At 37.5% G+C, this 17,455-nt stretch overlaps 2 protein-coding genes across 6 annotated transcripts; one reads left to right on the plus strand and one right to left on the minus strand.

The window, feature by feature from the left end:
- The first annotated feature begins 7,673 nt into the window (after window positions 1-7,673).
- LOC307167056 (adenine phosphoribosyltransferase) lies at window positions 7,674-10,446 on the plus strand. Of its 2 annotated transcripts, none has more exons than XM_079885952.1 (5): window positions 7,674-7,860; window positions 8,051-8,144; window positions 8,397-8,543; window positions 9,021-9,112; window positions 9,454-9,642. In XM_079885952.1, exons 1-5 carry the CDS (start codon window positions 7,738-7,740, stop codon window positions 9,499-9,501), a joined length of 504 nt encoding a protein of 167 aa, XP_079742078.1. In that variant the 5' UTR covers window positions 7,674-7,737; the 3' UTR covers window positions 9,502-9,642. The 2 variants fall into 2 exon arrangements, with proteins under 2 accessions (XP_079742078.1, XP_079742077.1); XM_079885951.1 differs by having other exon boundaries at window positions 7,675-7,860; window positions 9,021-9,116; window positions 9,454-10,446.
- rab34a (RAB34, member RAS oncogene family a) lies at window positions 10,440-15,000 on the minus strand. 4 transcript variants are annotated; one of them, XM_079885948.1, is made up of 11 exons: window positions 14,758-15,000; window positions 14,078-14,141; window positions 13,870-13,961; window positions 13,729-13,794; window positions 13,209-13,310; window positions 13,059-13,123; window positions 12,309-12,360; window positions 11,906-11,987; window positions 11,638-11,728; window positions 11,380-11,487; window positions 10,440-11,115 (listed from the first exon to the last, which is right to left on the minus strand). In XM_079885948.1, exons 2-11 carry the CDS (start codon window positions 14,129-14,131, stop codon window positions 11,048-11,050), a joined length of 780 nt encoding a protein of 259 aa, XP_079742074.1. In that variant the 5' UTR covers window positions 14,132-14,141; window positions 14,758-15,000; the 3' UTR covers window positions 10,440-11,047. The 4 variants fall into 4 exon arrangements, with proteins under 4 accessions (XP_079742074.1, XP_079742075.1, XP_079742072.1 ...); XM_079885949.1 differs by lacking the exon at window positions 14,758-15,000 and adding an exon at window positions 14,370-14,505; XM_079885946.1 differs by having other exon boundaries at window positions 10,984-11,115; window positions 13,729-13,797; window positions 14,758-14,876.
- Window positions 15,001-17,455: the final 2,455 nt, after the last annotated feature.

A 17,455-nucleotide genomic window follows, 5' to 3' on the forward strand; every position in this document is an offset into this window, starting at 1 on the left:
TAGGCGCGGAAAAATTGGAACATATTGACAGAATGATTGATTTTTGACCTCCTGAAAGTCATTCCGTGCACAGAGGTATATACAAACAATCATATCACATCGTATTTTTAAATAGTCCTATAGAATATTTTTAAATGAAATGCAAAAATATTTTCAATGCAAGGTTCTTTTTTAATTAACCTGTTTGTTGTGTGCACGAGCATCATTATAATGTAACCCCAATGAAAGAAGGATGTAATGGATATCTGTGTTTTGACCGCAAGTAACCCCATCGGTCTCCACACCTCGAGATTTACTTTGGTGACGCAGCAAGGAGGAGGTTCCTTTGGCGCTTTCCATAGTAACAAGAGATGGGGTGATTCTTCCGACCCAACGAGATTGGGCATTCTAGTTTCACAAAAGGAATGGGTAGTGACCTAATTTGGAACAGTGGGCTTTTTCAATGCAGACCAATGAAGATCTCCACGCAGTTATTGAACATCAGTCAGTCTTTTCCTATGGTTACATGGATCTTAACTTTGGGACTTTAATAGTCGCATGCGCCAGCAAAATGGGGAAAAAATAGTAATTTAGAAGAGAATGCACGTTTGTACATACGCAGGCTAATTCAAGGTTGCTGCGATCAAGCAATTAAATATTTAGTTTTCCAGTACTGTATTTTTTTTTGTTTATTTTAAAATTTAAGAAATAAAAGAAAAGAACAGATACAATGATATGATTAAATTTCTCTGAGATTCGATTTTTGCAGAAATATGTTATTATATTAATTAGCCTATACTTAGCTAATTGGTGTAACATTGTTGAAAGGGGTTCAAACAACGAACCAAGAAAATAATAATAATAAAATAAGGAATTTGGTATGTGTAAGCCCAAATGCAAAAATATCATGGTCGGCTTTCAAATAGCTCCCACTGAGTCCAACAGTGGGCTTTGGCAAGGAAATCGGATTGGTGGGGGTGGAAACAAATGATGTAAAATCAGCAGAGGCAACATGCGACATTGTTGGAAAATCCGCACGATGTATTATTCATTTAATTCTCATTAAAGACCTTTGCCAGGATTTTAATCACTGCGTGTTTCACATACCTGACGAATTGCTATTTCATCAAAACTCTCTGTGCAATTTAGAAACACCACATTTTCATTCATGTTTATGATACAGTAGCACATTTATCTCAGTTCATGCAACTATACCTGCAAAATGAGGTCCAATTCATTGGAATCAGGCGCCTTCTGGCACCTTTCACAATAAAGATGCTTAGCCGTCTGATTATAGGATATTACTTATAGATTTCACTGTTTTTTTAAACAAACCATCGAAACCGTTAAATCTTAAAATAAGTTAATTGCACGTTTTCAAACACTGAATTTACACCAAGATAGCGTATAGACAAGCTAATAAATTCTTACTAGAAATCTCGTATGCTGGAAATTATATAAAATAAGAATAATATTGAAATTAATCTGGAAAAGAAATAATGTTTTAGCTTTCCTGAAACCCCGTACAAAAATGTGCATAGACTACTATTTTTCCTAGCTGGATGTAATAGCCTACTGCTTCCTCTGTACGGTCTGTATTGTTACATCATTACTCGTCAATAAAATAAGGGGAAAACCGATAGAAAATAATAGGAAAACCTGTTACAAAAAAACAACATTAATAGGCTACTTTGGTGAATATTAGTTCATTGATTATTTGAAGCCACTATATTCCACAGTATTCACCTGTTTCTGCTTTCTATTCCACTGCTGAATAACTAGGCTACTTCACGTCTTTTTTCTGCAAGAAGAACTATTGTTTGAGGAGTCTTATTTTGTTAAGAGCGTATTGTGGGTCATCCTCACTTTTTCTGAATATGTTAGGTAGCCTATATTTTTGCTTGGCTCATGTGCTTGGTCACCACAGTGACAGGTGTCAGCGTCACTACTTTAGGACCTCGGCTGAAATCGCGGAGGGATATACAGGGCTCGCAACACAAGTGAGAATGCGGATTGATATCCTGATGATATGAAGGGAGCATTCAGTCCGATTGGTCATATGCGTCAGTAGCGCAACTAGGGAATTTATTGGGCATTTCCTATTAAAACACATCCTAAATGTATGGGTCCATAATTGTATTTATTTATTTAGGCCTATAGTTATTTTACCATATAAGAAACATTGTGCAGGAACAATCCACTTGTTTGCCGCCTATAGGGACAGCCTCCCGTCAGACCCATGCGGTCATTGGAATGGACATCACATGGTTTGTGGTTTAAACCAATAAAATGTTATGTTTTTATTATACGAGTAATGCCTGGTCACTGATTGATCTCTGATCAACCAATCACAATGAATATATGACCCCTAACTTAATCTGATTGAGCTTCAGGCATCACAAAAGACAGGCATGGCTAACCAACTAGATGGGGAGGAGGAAGCCCCTTTTTAATCTTTTATATGCAGATTTATGTTTATGATAGCCTCAACTTGCACCTGTTATAAACTTAATTGTATCAAGTGATAATACTCAAAGTTATTTGAAAGATCTTTCAGAGTTGCAGAACATAATTATTTTATGTTTGATGTTTTATGAATGTTAATGAATAAATATTAATATTTTTTTATTTATGTCTTTAAATTGACCATAAACTGTCCATCAAATTTTCATTGGTTTTAGTGAGAAACAGCCACAGTGGATGTGAGACGAATGAACACACACACACTCACACACCCTCCACACAAACTGATTGCTTGATGCTATAATGCACAAAAAGGTTAACTTGAAAGCAAAGTTTCCGAAAAATCAGGAAGGTGTCCATCTCAAGGGAATGAGCATTGATGTTCTAGTGTCAGTGTCCAAATCAATCCACACATATTTTGTGGTGGAATGACCAAGACAGAGGCGTGGATTTCAAGAGGGAAAAAGTTATTTGTCTCCCTTCCAGCCTATTTTGCATGTTTTATGATGGTGTCTGAATTGGTACAGTTTTTACCCCAACTTATGATAAAACTAGTATAATGCATTTTATTGTAACATAGACCTATCATCAATTAAGGCATAAATAGAGGAACATTGTAAGACCAAATATGATAGGATTGGAAGACATTAAAATAATGGTACAGTCTCCCTAACATAACGCATTTAATATAACCCTAACATAACTAAAGAATCATAATAGGCTAATATAACATGGGGACATGCACACACATAGGAATATACCATATAAAGGTCTGAGAAAGAGATTTTGTGCCTCTTTGAGATGGCACCACAAGACGGCGTTCACTTGCAGAGCGCAAGTTTCTGGATGGCACGTAAGTCTGAAATAATGAGTTTAGGTAGGAGGGAGCAGAGCCAGTGGTTGTTCTGTAGGCAAATGTCAGTGACTTGAATTTGATGCGAGCGGCAACTGGCAACCACAGTGCAATTTTGTGAGGAGAGGAGTGATGTGTGCTCTCTTCGGCTCACTAAAGACCACTCTAGCTGCAGAATTTTGGATCAGTTGCAGAGGTTTAATAGTGCAAGCTGGAAGACCTGCCAGGAGAGCATTACAATAGTCCAGTCTGGATAGAACAAGTGCTTGGACAAGGAGTTGTGTGGCCTGCTCTGATAGGAAGGGCCTGATCCTCCTGATGTTGTATAAGGCGAATCTGCAGGATCGGGCAGTTCTAGCAATGTGGTCTGTAAAGTTCAATTGATCATCAATCACAACTCCAAGGTTCCTGGCTGACCTTGATGGAGTTATGGATGACAAACCTAGCTGAATGGAGAAGTTGTGGTGTAGTGTTGGGTTGGCCGGGACCACAAGCGGCTCTGTCTTCGCAACGTTTAGTTGAAGGTGGTGGTCCTTCATCCAGCCAGAAATGTCTGTCAGACAGGCTGAGATGCGAGCAGCTACCGTCATATCATCAGGCTGGAATGAGAGGTAGAGTTGTGTGTCATCAGCATAGCAGTGATATGACAAGCCATGTTTCTGAATCACAGATCCTAGTGATGTCAAGTAGATGGAGAAGAGAAGTGGTCCAAGCACTGAGCCCTGAGGCACCCCAGTAACTAGATGTTGGGTCTTAGACACCTCACTCCTCCAAGACACCCTAAAGGACCTACCTGAGAGGTAAGACTTGAACCACTGGAGTGCGGTTCCAGAGATGCCCTTCGTCTTTAGGATTGACAGGAGGATCTGGTGGTTACAGTTTTTCTGGATTGCTTAAACACTATAACCAGGCTTTTGAACTAAAATTTCAAAACCATAACGCCATTTATCAAAAAGCACATCCATTTCCCTAAACTATAAACACTATTCCCTGTTTTGACACATGAGTCAGATTTGTTGAACTGTCACTGCAAAACTCTACACACAAATCCCTTCATTTCTCATTGCTTAGACCATGCTGTCATTTAGAAAGCACTAGCATTCAATATTGTTCACTCAAGTCAGCACAGCTTCAGCTCAGTTAGCACACAATTACCCAAGTGGAAACACTAAGAGTCAAAATTTAACACACGTCAATCAGAACCTTCAATAGATATATAAAAGGGCCCAAATCAGTTTATTGCGTTTTGGAACAATGGATCCAGAAAGACATGAAGGAAGAGGGATAAGAATGAGGAGGAGGAAAGGCAAGGACAAGAAGACAAGCAGTCTCAGATGAAATTCAAGTCACTCTAGTTGCCCATGTCTTTGTCAATGGTATGACTATGAGGGAGGCTCGGCTACGAGTAAGGCCAAATTTGAGTCGCTTTACCGTCGCCTCGAGAACCTTCATGGAGGTGTGGTGGCAAACAAAATTCTATCACTGAATACGTAAGAGACAAACATTTCCAATAGTCTTTGATGAGGTGTATTTTCTTGCAAGAAAAGGCCAGCAGTCGTACAGTCACACAGAGCGGCACAGAGTGTGACAGTGAATGGAGGGCTTCCTTTCTCCTTTATAGTCTTGACTCCCAGAATGTTATCTTTAGGTATTTCAACCATATGTGGAACATTCTTAGACGTGTCCATCATATTGTATCCTTGAGTGGAGGCCCTCCTGTCACGTACCAACACTCTTTACCATTCCAATACAATTCGAATTCCATATTAGAATATGGTTTGTGTGTGTGTTCTTTTACTGTCATATGTTTGTCACACACATCTTACTGTAAGTAAATATAAAAAAAAATTTAGAGGAGAGAGTAAAAAAAAAAAGTAAAAAAAAAGAGTAAAACAGGAAGAATAAAAATGTTTTTGTGTGTGTGTGTTTTCTGTGTATGAATAAAAATGTGCCAATGTATCCACTGGTTGTGTCTTTTGTGTTCATCATGTGAAAAGGTTTGTGATGGGGGAACCACAAGGAACATAACTTACCAGTTTTGGAAATGTTGTTTTGAATTTATTGCACCAGTGTGTTTGACTATGTTGTAGTGTGTGTGATTTTGAGGGCTTGTGTGTCCTGTCTGAGGGCAAAGTTTGGTTTTTCAGCAAGAGTGAATGGTTTTGAGTGTAGAGCTTCATTTTGACCTGAAAATAGGATGTTTGGGGAATTGGGTGAGACGTTATGGATTTGTGTTTATAGTTTTGAGAATACGAGGCAGAGTTTCAAGAAATGTGTTTAAGCAATCAAGAAAAACTGTAACTGTGTCAAAAGCAGCAGACAGATCCAACAAAATGAGAACTGAGGATTTGGAAGCTGCTCTTGCCAGTCTCAGAGCTTTAATTACCGAAAGCAGGGCCGTCTCAGTTGAGTGTCCACTCTTGAAGCTAGACTGGTTGTTATCCAGGAGGTTGTTCTGCGTAAGAAAGGAAGAGATCTGGTTGAAAACAACTCGTTTAAGTGTCTTCGACTAATGGAAGAAGGGATACCGGTCTCGGTCTGTAATTTTCCAGATGTACTGGATTTAGAGTGGGTTTCTTAAGCAGTGGGGTTACCCGAGCCTGCTTAAATACTGTAGGAAAAGTACCCGCATGAAGAGAGGTGTTTATGATGTGCGTAAGAGTGGGCACAACTGAGGAAGAAATGGCCTGAAGTAGATTAGTGGGAATAATATCAAGCGGACAGGTAGTAGGGTGATTGGAAAGGAGGAGTTTGGAGACTTCAGCCTCTGAAAGCAGAGAGAAGGAGGGTATAATGTGTGTGTTAGCTGGTAAGATGTGTGTGTCAGTTTGTGGTTTGGTAATTTGGCCGCTGATGGTGGTTGTTTTGTTTATGAAGAATGTGGCAAAATCGTCCGCTGTTAGGTTTGATGAAGAAGGAGGAGGAGGAGGGTTGAGAAGGGAGGAGAAGGTTTTGAAAAGCATGCAAGAGTCAGAAGAATTGTTAATTTTGTTGTGATAGTAAGTCATTTTAGCAGTAGAGATATTAGCAGAGAAGGAAGAGAGGAGGGATTGATAAAGACCAAGGTCAGTAGGATCTTTCGATTTGCGCCACTTCCTCTCTGCACCGTGAGTTTAGAATGATGTTCGCGAAGAACATCAGATAACCAGGGGGCAGAGGGTGTGGCGCGGGCGGGCCTGGAGGAAAGGGGCAGAAGTTGTACAAGCAGGATGTTAAAGTGGAGAAAAGAGTATTGGTTGCACTGTTAGTATCTAATGTTGAGAGCTGATCAGGTGGAGGAAGTGTGGATGAGACCAAAGAGGATAGGCAATAGGGTGAGAGTGAGCATAAGTTTCGCCGAAAGGTGACCTGTGGAGGAGTGTGTGTTGTGTTTTGAGGCAGGTTGAGGTTGAGAGTGAGGAAGAAGTGATCTGAGGTGTGCAGTGGAGTGACCAGTGTATGGTCAGTGGAGCAGTAGCGCGTGTAAATAAGGTCTAATTGGTTACCTGATTTGTGAGTAGCCGCAGTAGATACTCATTTGAGGTCGAATGAGGCAAGCAGAGTGTGGAAATCAGCAGCCTGAGGCTTTTCTAGGTGAATGTTGAAGTCTCCAAGAACTATGAGAGGGGTACAATCCTCCGGGAAGGATGAGAGTAGCACATCAAGGTCCTCTAAGAAACTGCCAAGTTGACCTGGTGGACGATAAACAACTACAAAATGGATTTTAAAAGGCCTAGTGATGGTAACTGAATGTGATTCAAATGAGCTGTTTTCACACAGAGGTGGTAAAGGATTACATTTCCAATCGTTTAAGATGAGAAGACCAGTACCTCCACTCCGTCCGGTCAGACGAGAGGTGAAGTTGTTTGAATTGTCCGTGGTGAAGAAGTCTGATTAGTAGGTTGTATTCGTATTGAGAATTTCCACGACAATATACATTCATTACATTTAATATTTTGGCTTTCATCACTATTTATGTTTGTCTTTCTTCAGAAAAAAATATTAACAAATGCCAAAATTTGAGCCTGGGAAGTTTCCGAAATTTGGTTAATTTGACATGTAATGTCCCATTGTTGTGAGTTATCAAATAGTCACATTTACAGTTAGGCTAAAGTTTGCTATCATTATAGTTCCCATTGGATAATTTTAGGATACCCCATTAGAAATATAAGAGGACAAATACAATAAAAAATGATGTGTTATAAAAACAGTGACATTGTTTTAACAGTAATAGATTTTCTCATTACCCAATTATTTACTAAAATGGTGAATGTCTAAGTAATCTATGTTTTACACTGAGTAAATACAAACACTGCCCAGTGCCTATGAGTCTGGTTTGGAGCTAATGGATTACTCTGGAAGAGACATGCAAACGCCCCCTTTTAGACTACTTAAACTTGACACCAAATAGGATACATGCCATTACCAGGGTGAGTTTTAAGAAGTCTAGTGGTCTTTCCAGAATGGATGTTTTAGCAGGTCCCCAAAAGAGAGAATATGGCTGGTACTTGTCTCTTATGGCACCAAACACAAAGGGACCGAAGTTTGCATGGCTTGATCCATCAAGACTCTATTGCAATTCACAGGTAAACATTCCCTTGTGTTGCATGCAAAACTTATAGTGTACAATGTACTTTATTGAATAACCTAGCTTTGAAACTTTGTATCTTGAAGTCTGGAAGGTAAAGTAAGAATTGCTAGAATGTGATTGACAACCATGGGCTTTATTGTTTAAAGTCTCTGATCTCTGTTTTCTGTTACTCCTGGCTGATCCAGGCACTGTCAGATTGTGTAAAAGATCTTCTAAAACCATTCAAGAATGAGACCATTGACCTGGTGGCTGGAATAGATGCCATGGGCTTCATCCTTGGTATAAAACCTTCACTTTTGTAGCTGGTGTATGGTAAGACAGTGAACGAGAGATGATATTTTTAGCTCAGTTCACATGTTCCAGGAAAAATAAATATAACTCCTGGGGAAATAGACTAAATATAGAGTGGGATATACTCCACTGCCTGACTTAATGAAATGTATATACTAGCCTATCTAATCACTAGTTTGAGATGAATGAATAACTGAAAAACGGTTTACTTTTATTTTTTACTTTCTCCTCCAATTTCAGGGTCAGCTGTGGCCATGACTTTAGGAAAAGGATTTTTGGCCATTCGAAAAGCAGGACACTTGTGTGTTGAAACTCGCACTCAGGACTACAGTGACTACTCTGGACAAGAGAAATGCATGGAAGTGCGTGTTGATGTGTTAAAGCCAGGTACTGATGTACATAAACTCGTATATGTATCTATAATGCCACTCTTAAAAATAAAGATTCCAAAGGGGGGGGGGGGGGTTTGCAGCAATGCCAAGGAAGAACCATTTTAAGTTCCTCAAAGAACCTTTCGGTGAACAGTTCTTAAAAGAGCCATTTTCTTAGTTTGAAGAACATTTTAATAATCTAAAGAACCTTTTTCCAATATAAATGTTCTTCATGCAATGCCAACAAAGACCTTTACTTTCAAGACTGGTTGATAATGGAAACAGAAAAATCTAATTAGTTATCTTTTTAAATGTAATGTTTGCAGTGTTTTATAAATTATTGATCAGCTCTGCTGTCCTATTTTAGTATATAATTCCATTGTACTACATAATGACTGCAGAACTGTGTATTCAACCATTTTTTTCCATCAATGACATCTAGTTCTATAACAGCAAAATGGGAAATTCTGACATGTGTTATGATGTACTTCAGGTCTACAGGTTCTTATAGTAGACCAGTGGATTGAGACTGGAGGAACAATGAAAGCAGCTATCAAACTGGTGGAGAATCAAGGAGCTACTGTTGTAGGTAAGCATAAAACACCTAATACAAATGTTTTGAGACACGGTGAACATATCCACTGACCCTCTCCACCCAAAACCGTTATATCTTTCTTTGATATTGATTCTCCCCTTTAGGACACTATAAAAATAAATAATGTAGCTGGAGTGCGACTGGTGAGAGTTTATTGACATTCTTGTGCCATTAGCTGCTGTATGCAAGATACAACACAAAGGATTTGAACAGCTGCTTTCTGTGAGAGGGTGTAATGGCTCCCGCTGTCGAATGAATAGCTATTAGGATCACTACAATAATCTTGATTAACTTGCTAAAATGAGTGCTATTATTTCTCTATTCTTTGTAGGCATTGCTGCTGTGGCCATTGAAAACAGCGAGGGAGGAAAGTGGCTAAAGGAAAACTATAAATATTCCCACTGCATCCCAAATGAGCTGCAATCTCAGATAGACAGTCAATACTTGGAATCTTTAAAAACATCAGTGGTTAAATACTTAAATCAGGAAAATATATATAATCATGTAAAAACGTGAAATACCAAAGGGGAATCAGCCCTTTGAGATCATTTGGAGAAACAAAATATTTAAGATATTATTAAGAGGTTGTGCATTTTTGTGTGTGGAGATGTATGGATCATTTGAGGACTGATCTTTCTAATCTTAAATGGATTTGATCCATTACAGACTTCGTGTTTTAAGCATTCAGTCTGACTTCTCTAATTGTTACACACAATTACCAATAGAGGTCACTATCAGATTGTAACTCAGATTTCTATTACCAACTTGAAAATAGTAAAAATCAATAATAATGAATTTAATGTAAATGAAACATTAATTAAACAGTATTAATACAGGGTTTTTGCAGGTTTTATGAAGATGAATTTAAGAATTTTTAAAGTCCTTTTTAAGACCAATTGTAAAATTGTAAAGAATAAATCGAAGGGAAAATAATATGTCATTATGTTCCCTAAATGTAAATGTCAAAGGAGAAACGCAATGAGAAAAAAGCATAAACTCGCTTAATTTTGTTACATTTTTCCAGACTTAATTTTGCATTTGTATCTCAAGTAAATTAATCTTGATTTAAAGATGTTTAGATATTTGTATTGGAAACAGGACATAAATACTGAGGAAGATATTAATTTTTTTGCCAAGCATGCAACATTTAATGGCATGACATTATAAACTCTGATTTAAGACATTTTTAAGGCTTTCATTTTTGTAAGGGTGAATTAAGACCTTTTTAAGACCCGCAGAAACCCTGTAACATGATAATACTGTTAATATTAGGACTTTTGGAAAAAAAGGAAGTTTAAATAAATAAACGGCTCATTTAAGAAAAGGAAAAGCATTTTATTTAGAATAAAAATGTCAATCACAGAAAACTATGTATACATGTCCTAACACTTATAAAGTCTTTATAGCAAAATTCATTTTGAAGCTATATGAATGAATTCCTATATAACTTCAAGATAAATGACCCTTTTAATAAACAGGATTCTTTATATAGAAAAATACAGATATCACTGTTTATTGCTTTTTGTGCAACTCATGCATGATCCTCTTATGTACCTTTTAAAATCAGTGCTGACGGTAAACTTAGCAAAAATGTGAAATAAAAAATGTCTTTGTAATTAACACAATATAATAATTAATCACTGATAACTATTATGCATAAATTGTGCATAGAAGTCTAGGGAAAACAGAATACCGCCTTTGCCACAAAAAAATGCAAACCTCAGGCTGTCCAACAAAGGAATGTTTTCTTTTATCCGTCGGATATTCAGTTACACCCTATGAATAATAAACCACACTGCTGTGGTTCTCCATCCCACTTTTTATATTCTCCCTATGTACGTACAAACATGTAAGTTTGCGTGCATGTTTTGCTTTGGTACCCTTATTTTTTGGTGCAAATGTTTGCATTTTCACAATGTCAGTCTTTACTGACAACAGTTAGGCTGTTTCTTCTTGGAAGTTGCATACAGGTTATTTGAGTTGCTGTTGATTTCTGTGTGGATAAAAAAAAAAGTTTAAATGTTTTATTTAAATGCAAATGCAATATTGATTATATGTACTATTCATCAGTCCACGTTGTTCTACAGAAAATCATTGTTTCATAACCTTTTATAAAAATGTAATACATTTTTCATCCTCTGAAATCACTTTCTTTAATGAATTCAGGCAACCCAGGCAAGGAACCAATAATGTCATTGCCAACTTTTCATGATGCAATCAAATTCCATGGATATAATAATGTCCTTATTGTACTTACGAACAACTTCCCCAATCCGTCTGGATCCACTTTTCTCCAGTTCTGCCAGTACATTGGCCTCAAATGTTAAAGACGCCACTCTGAAGAAAAACTCTCTCACATTCTCCCCTACAGACACAAAAACAATAATTTAACGACATTAACAGTAGCAACGCTGATCTAAGGTTTCCCAAATACTTAGTATGACTGCAAAATTGAAACGGCAAATCCCATTAAAATATACTAATCTATAGTATTTGTCTCTAGTTAAGAACTCACCAGACAAAGCGGACACAGCCCAGTACTCTGCTTTCATCTGATCTGCCAGTTTAATGGCATCCTGCTCAATTAGTGTATACTGTGCAGGAGACTGCAGGAAAGACACATTGGTTTGACATAAATATACACATATATTGTATCATGCTGGCCTTGAACTTTAATATAAAACATATTTACGGAGTCATGCATGTAACTTATTTACAATTACAACTTATTATGAATTATAAAATAATATAATGTTGATATAAAAATAAAAATGGTCACTCACACTCAGATCTTTCTTTGTGCCAACCAAGAAAAGCAATACACTTGTAGGATCATTCTCTTTCATTGCATCCTCTAGCCATTGCCTTTAGAAGAGGATGATACATTTCAATGTGTGAAGCAAGAATGAAATGGAAATAAGCGTCTTTTCTTCCCTATAGAGATGTATATTGATTGGATCGTGGTCGTTTTCTAATTGCTGTGATATCATGTGAGTGACAGATTGCTGGAGGTGAGGGATTATTACTCAACCCTCACCCTCACACTGGTGCAAACGTCATCAGAAAAGAAATATTGTTGCGAGGGGGAGGAGACGTTAATGAAGGCATATGAATTTAAAAAAAATACTGATGCACGTGGATCAATCATTTGTAATAAAAATTGCAATATTTTGAAAAACAAAATACCTTGTATGTTCCAGTGAAGCAACATCCGTCAAATCAAACACAATGATTACAGCTGGAAACAGGAAATTAAAAAGAACATTAATTGTTGTATCTCAAAATTTAGGGCACAAAAATTTCAATGGGAAAAGAAACGTATTCATTATTATTACTAACCAGTCTAGAGTCATCACTAGGCCCATTTTAGGAGGGTTTTAGCCCCCCTAAATTTCCACCCAGGCCCCCAACAAATTTGCAGTTAACTCCGTAATATGTACACTAATTTGTGATCGCCTCAGTCCCCTTTAAAACTCATATGAAACCGGCGGCAGGCTTTGGCTCAGCCCCGTATTTTAGTCTGTTATTCAGCGTGTTCTTCAATCCGTACAGCCAGTGACAGAGGCAGAGGACAACGTATGTGTATTTATTGATAGATTGTTATAATATCAGCATCAGTGTAGTTCTTTGTCATAAATGCAGTTAACATAATATGATGCGGAAGCAATTCAAGATGGTTTCTCATCCACTGTAAAATCTGGGCTTATTTATTTATTTTTTGGCATGAGACTTTATGGCTTTTCCTATTCTTGCTATACTTTGTACTTCAGTGCAATAAAATTGCTAAAATTTGTTATTGTGCCCCCCTAATATTTAAATCTTAAAATTGCCCGTTACTAACATTAATATTATGTTACATTAAATAATGTATTAAAATGGAATAAAAATATTAGTTGTTAAATTATATTGTTTATTTTCTGGTGAACCATTCCTTACCTTGAGCTCCTCGGTAGTATGTAGAGGCAATGCATTTAAATCTCTCCTGTCCTGCAGTGTCCCACCTCAAAAATGAAAACAAAAAATATAGCTGTATAAATAACTTGTTTAGAAATAATTAGGCTGTCATAAAATTTGGGTCAAACTCACAGTTGTAGACTGAAGGGGACCCCAAGAACTTCAAACCTCTCCATCTCAAAGTCCACACCAATGGTGGCCTTGTAATTCTTGTCAAAGACATTTTTGCAAAATCTAAAGAAAAAAAAGTTAAAAAAGATTAAATTACTAGGTAACACTTTACAATAAGGTTTCATTAGTTAACATTAGTTATCAACTTTAGTTAAACTAAAAATGAACAATACTTCTACAGCATTTATTCATCTTAGTTCATGTTAAAATTTAGTAATACATTATTATAATAAATGTTTATTTGTTCACATGAACACACGATGAACGACTGTATTTTTTATTCATTTAACATTGACAAATTTGAATAAATACTGTAATAAATGTATTGCTCATTTTTAGTTCACGTTAGTTAATACATTAACTAATGTTAACAAATGAGACCTTATTGTAAAGTGTTACCAATTACTATATTCAGCCAAACACTAACTAAAAGCAAGATGACTGCTTTGACGTAATCTGTTAATATTGCAACTTTGCTCACCTATTAATCAAACAGGTTTTCCCCACTGCCAGATCACCCACTACAATGACCTTGGAGATTTTAAACCTACTGGACAAAAAGCACAGGATAAAACATGCTGCATAAACCACTGATTCAGCAAAACAAAAGATAACTTCTCACCCCACGGTTCCTGTCCTCTGCTGCTGACAGGCCGTCTTCACCTTGCTGTGGAATTCATTCTCTGTGTTCAAAGCAGCGCCTTTGCTGAAGCACTACAACAGGAGTGAATATTAACACTCATTACTTCAGGCAGCACTTGAGGAAATGGGCCAATGGAGGAATTTCAGAACAAGCACTACCATCAGTGCACTGTGTGTAAAACATGTACCTTAGGAAGCTGGCCGATTATGCGGTCTTTTCGTACAGGGGGCAGTACACTCATGATGATGTTCCTGCAGGAGAACCACAAAGTTATGAATCACAGCTTGGCGTTTTGTTACATGGGCATGGCACACACCATTAAAGAAGGAATGAGTAATGGCTGCTCAGAATGAGGCTCTAGAGAGGGAGACTTGCATGAATAAAAAAAGCATATTTATTTTAGTTCAGCTTTTGTGTAAATTTGACCGTCATTGAACAACGAATATGTAGGAACTGGTTGGTTTTAAATAGTTGCCTACTTGGTCACTAAATAGCGGCAAGGGTGATGATGACTCACTAATCTGTATTTCGTTAATCCCAAAGTCAATCTGAGAACAAAGAAAAACACATAATTTGTGACAAAACGTGTTTGACCTTGTTTGTGGTGCCTCTTTTTTGTCTACTTTTGGTGTAATATGTGTAGCTTATACACAAAGCTACATAGTCATATAAAGAATATAAGATGTATTAAATACTGTAGCAACTTAATGAGTTTTATGACTCATCTGATGTACATAAACATCCCAAACGTCACATTTTAAGAACAAAGGATACATTCTTTAATCCACCTTCATCTCCATTCCATCCTTCCAAAATCATATCCGTGCTCCGTAACACTGTTGCTACAAACAAACGTGTGCTTCTTACCTCAGGACGTTACTGTGAATGTAAAGCGCTCTCTTCCTGAGACAAAGAAGTTTGAAATGCGTTTATGAGTTAAATGCAAGAAAAAGAAAAACGAAAAGAAACTGGAGGGAGAGAAATATTCATCTATCGCGTGCAGTTTCCAACTTTCTAAAGAAAACGGAAGGATATTCCTTCTCCGACCGACGGAAGCGCTGGGAACTGCATACAGATGATCCGTCTCCTCCAATCCCCCGGTCTGTCCTCTCCAAAACCAGGAAAGAGGGGTAGCAAACGCCCCCTACAGCCACAGGGTTATATACGGCTCTATAATACGGTTGTTACCGTGCATCTCTTTTAATAATGTGGTTCATTTGGTTAACATGTTATTATACATGTTATGACCGGGTTTGGTCATCGGGTTTTTAAAGGTAGGCCGTAAACACGCAAATGCTGCAAAAATACCATATATTTTATTCTCGTTAAAAAAAAAATGCGTTTAGAAACGTTTTGCACTCAATTAACATATTTGTTTTAAAAAATGTTGTCATCCCTTGCAAAAAGTTCTGGGTTGTACCATAGTGGTTTTAGGCCTACCCCATATGCAGCATTCAAAAGTTTGGGTCAATAAGATTAAAAATCATAATAAATTAACATTTTTATTCAGCAAGGATCCATTGGATTATTCAAAAGTGACAGTAAAGATATTTATAATGCTACAAAAGTATATAAACTTACATTAATATAATATAGCCTAATATTATATGTAGCGTAATATCGCTGTTCAGCTTTGCAAAGAAAGATCTATACATTTTTTGTGTGAATTTATGAAATGAATTTATAGTAGGCCTAGCCTATGTAGCCTATGTGATTAGAATGAATGTTGGAATTATTAACTGCAGCTTATGTTGTTTTTGTTAGAGAAATTTATTTGTTAGCAAAATGGAGGAGTACAATATTGTCCCCAGACCTATTTGAGGGTTTCCCGCCAAAACCTCTAGCGCCACCATCAGATAGGCTAAAACATGTAGACTTCATTCATCTCCTTATAACTTTGTATTAAAAAATAACTTTGCTTATAAATGTTTGTCTGTCCAAGATATGGTCCAGCTAATGTGCACGTGTAGAGTAAACAAACAGTGGATGCAGCAATCAAATGCGATTGGATCTTTTAATTGCCATATTGATGGATGCGATTTCTCCCATACAAGTGGACCGTCTGTCTCTCCTGTAGGCCTAATGGAGGCTATCTGTTCAAGGTATGGCCTACCTAGGCTAGTAGGCCTACCTCTTTTCAGTTCTCAAACACTTGCAAACGCTCTAGTGAGCTAGTCACCTCGCGAGGTTTGATTTTGAGGAGCTCCCCCCTATAAATTACCCACGGGTCGGCGCCGTGGCTTAGTTGGTTAAAGCGCCTGTCTAGTAAACAGGAGATCCTGGGTTCGAATCCCAGCGGTGCCTTATTGAATGGGCGCTCAATCCAAGAATGAAGAACATTTGAGAAACAGTCCTCGTCTTGCAATCCATTGGGGGAAATCCGAGCATTTTTGTGCTGGTGTTTGGAGACGTGGCTGTTTCTCAATTCCAAGAACGCAGAGAACGGACTTGTGTTCTCGTGGAGACCGGTCTTGCCAAGCTTCCTTGGAAGAACGAACTCGGAACCAGCCGCAATGACTTCTGGGACACCAGGCGAGTACTAGCTCAAGTCTGCATTCGATGCATCCTCGGTATCAAGAACACATCCGGGTTCTTTCATGCGTCCTCTGTACTTGCGTTCTTGAGAATTGGGTCTGAACTTCGACGGTTAAAATCGCTGAAGAACGCATATTGAGAAACACCCTTCTGCATTTGTGGCGGGCTCTGTGGCGCAATGGATAGCGCATTGGACTTCTAGGCTGAATGAGGCAATTCAAAGGTTGTGGGTTCGAGTCCCACCAGAGTCGCTGATTTTGGTGTTATGTTAACCCTATAATGCAAAGTGTTTAGCAGAAACTTTAACCCGTTGTGTTCTCAGCATATTAATTTAAATAATTTCAAGATGCAATTGTCCGAGAACAGTCCAATGAGTTGTAAGTGAAATGCAAAAACCAACAACACTTTTTACGCATTATAAATGTTTTGCAGAAAAATAATTTAAATGTAGGCTATCAATCAATACAATTATGTAATCTTGTATACGCTGAAATTATCACTTGTAAGAGAATTTTTTTTAATTTCATTTTTTGCCATCAGCCACAAGAGGGCAGCAGACAGAAAAAAATATCATGGTAAGGGCTCTTTGTTATCTAACAGACTAAGTCGGTTACAATGTGATGGTGGAACTTGAAAGAATATCAGATTTTACATTCGTTTTGTTGTACCGATGTCTGGACAATGAATGAAATGAACAGACTGTGAAGATCAGATGTCGATGTCTGTATGTCTTTGTGTAGTCTGTATGCGTGGGTGTTCCAAACCCTATAGTCTTTTAACAAGGTTTTGCTGAATAAATGATAGGCTACTGTTGAGCAATCATACTTGCAATAGGTTTAATCATGACTCGGCAATAAATAGGACAATTCTGGATCTTTTTTAGTTAACCTTTAGGTTAATAAGAATTTCCTCTTTTTCATCTAATGGATTATTATGTCTTCAAAACATGTACTTATAACCATTTCATTATTCAGTCACATTTGCAGTTTATTGTTCTGCTAGCCTATTGTTCAGTTTCTAATGTTGTTAT

Source organism: Squalius cephalus (genome assembly GCF_949319135.1).
Source record: "Squalius cephalus genome assembly, chromosome: 11".
Lineage (NCBI taxonomy): Eukaryota > Metazoa > Chordata > Actinopteri > Cypriniformes > Leuciscidae > Squalius > Squalius cephalus.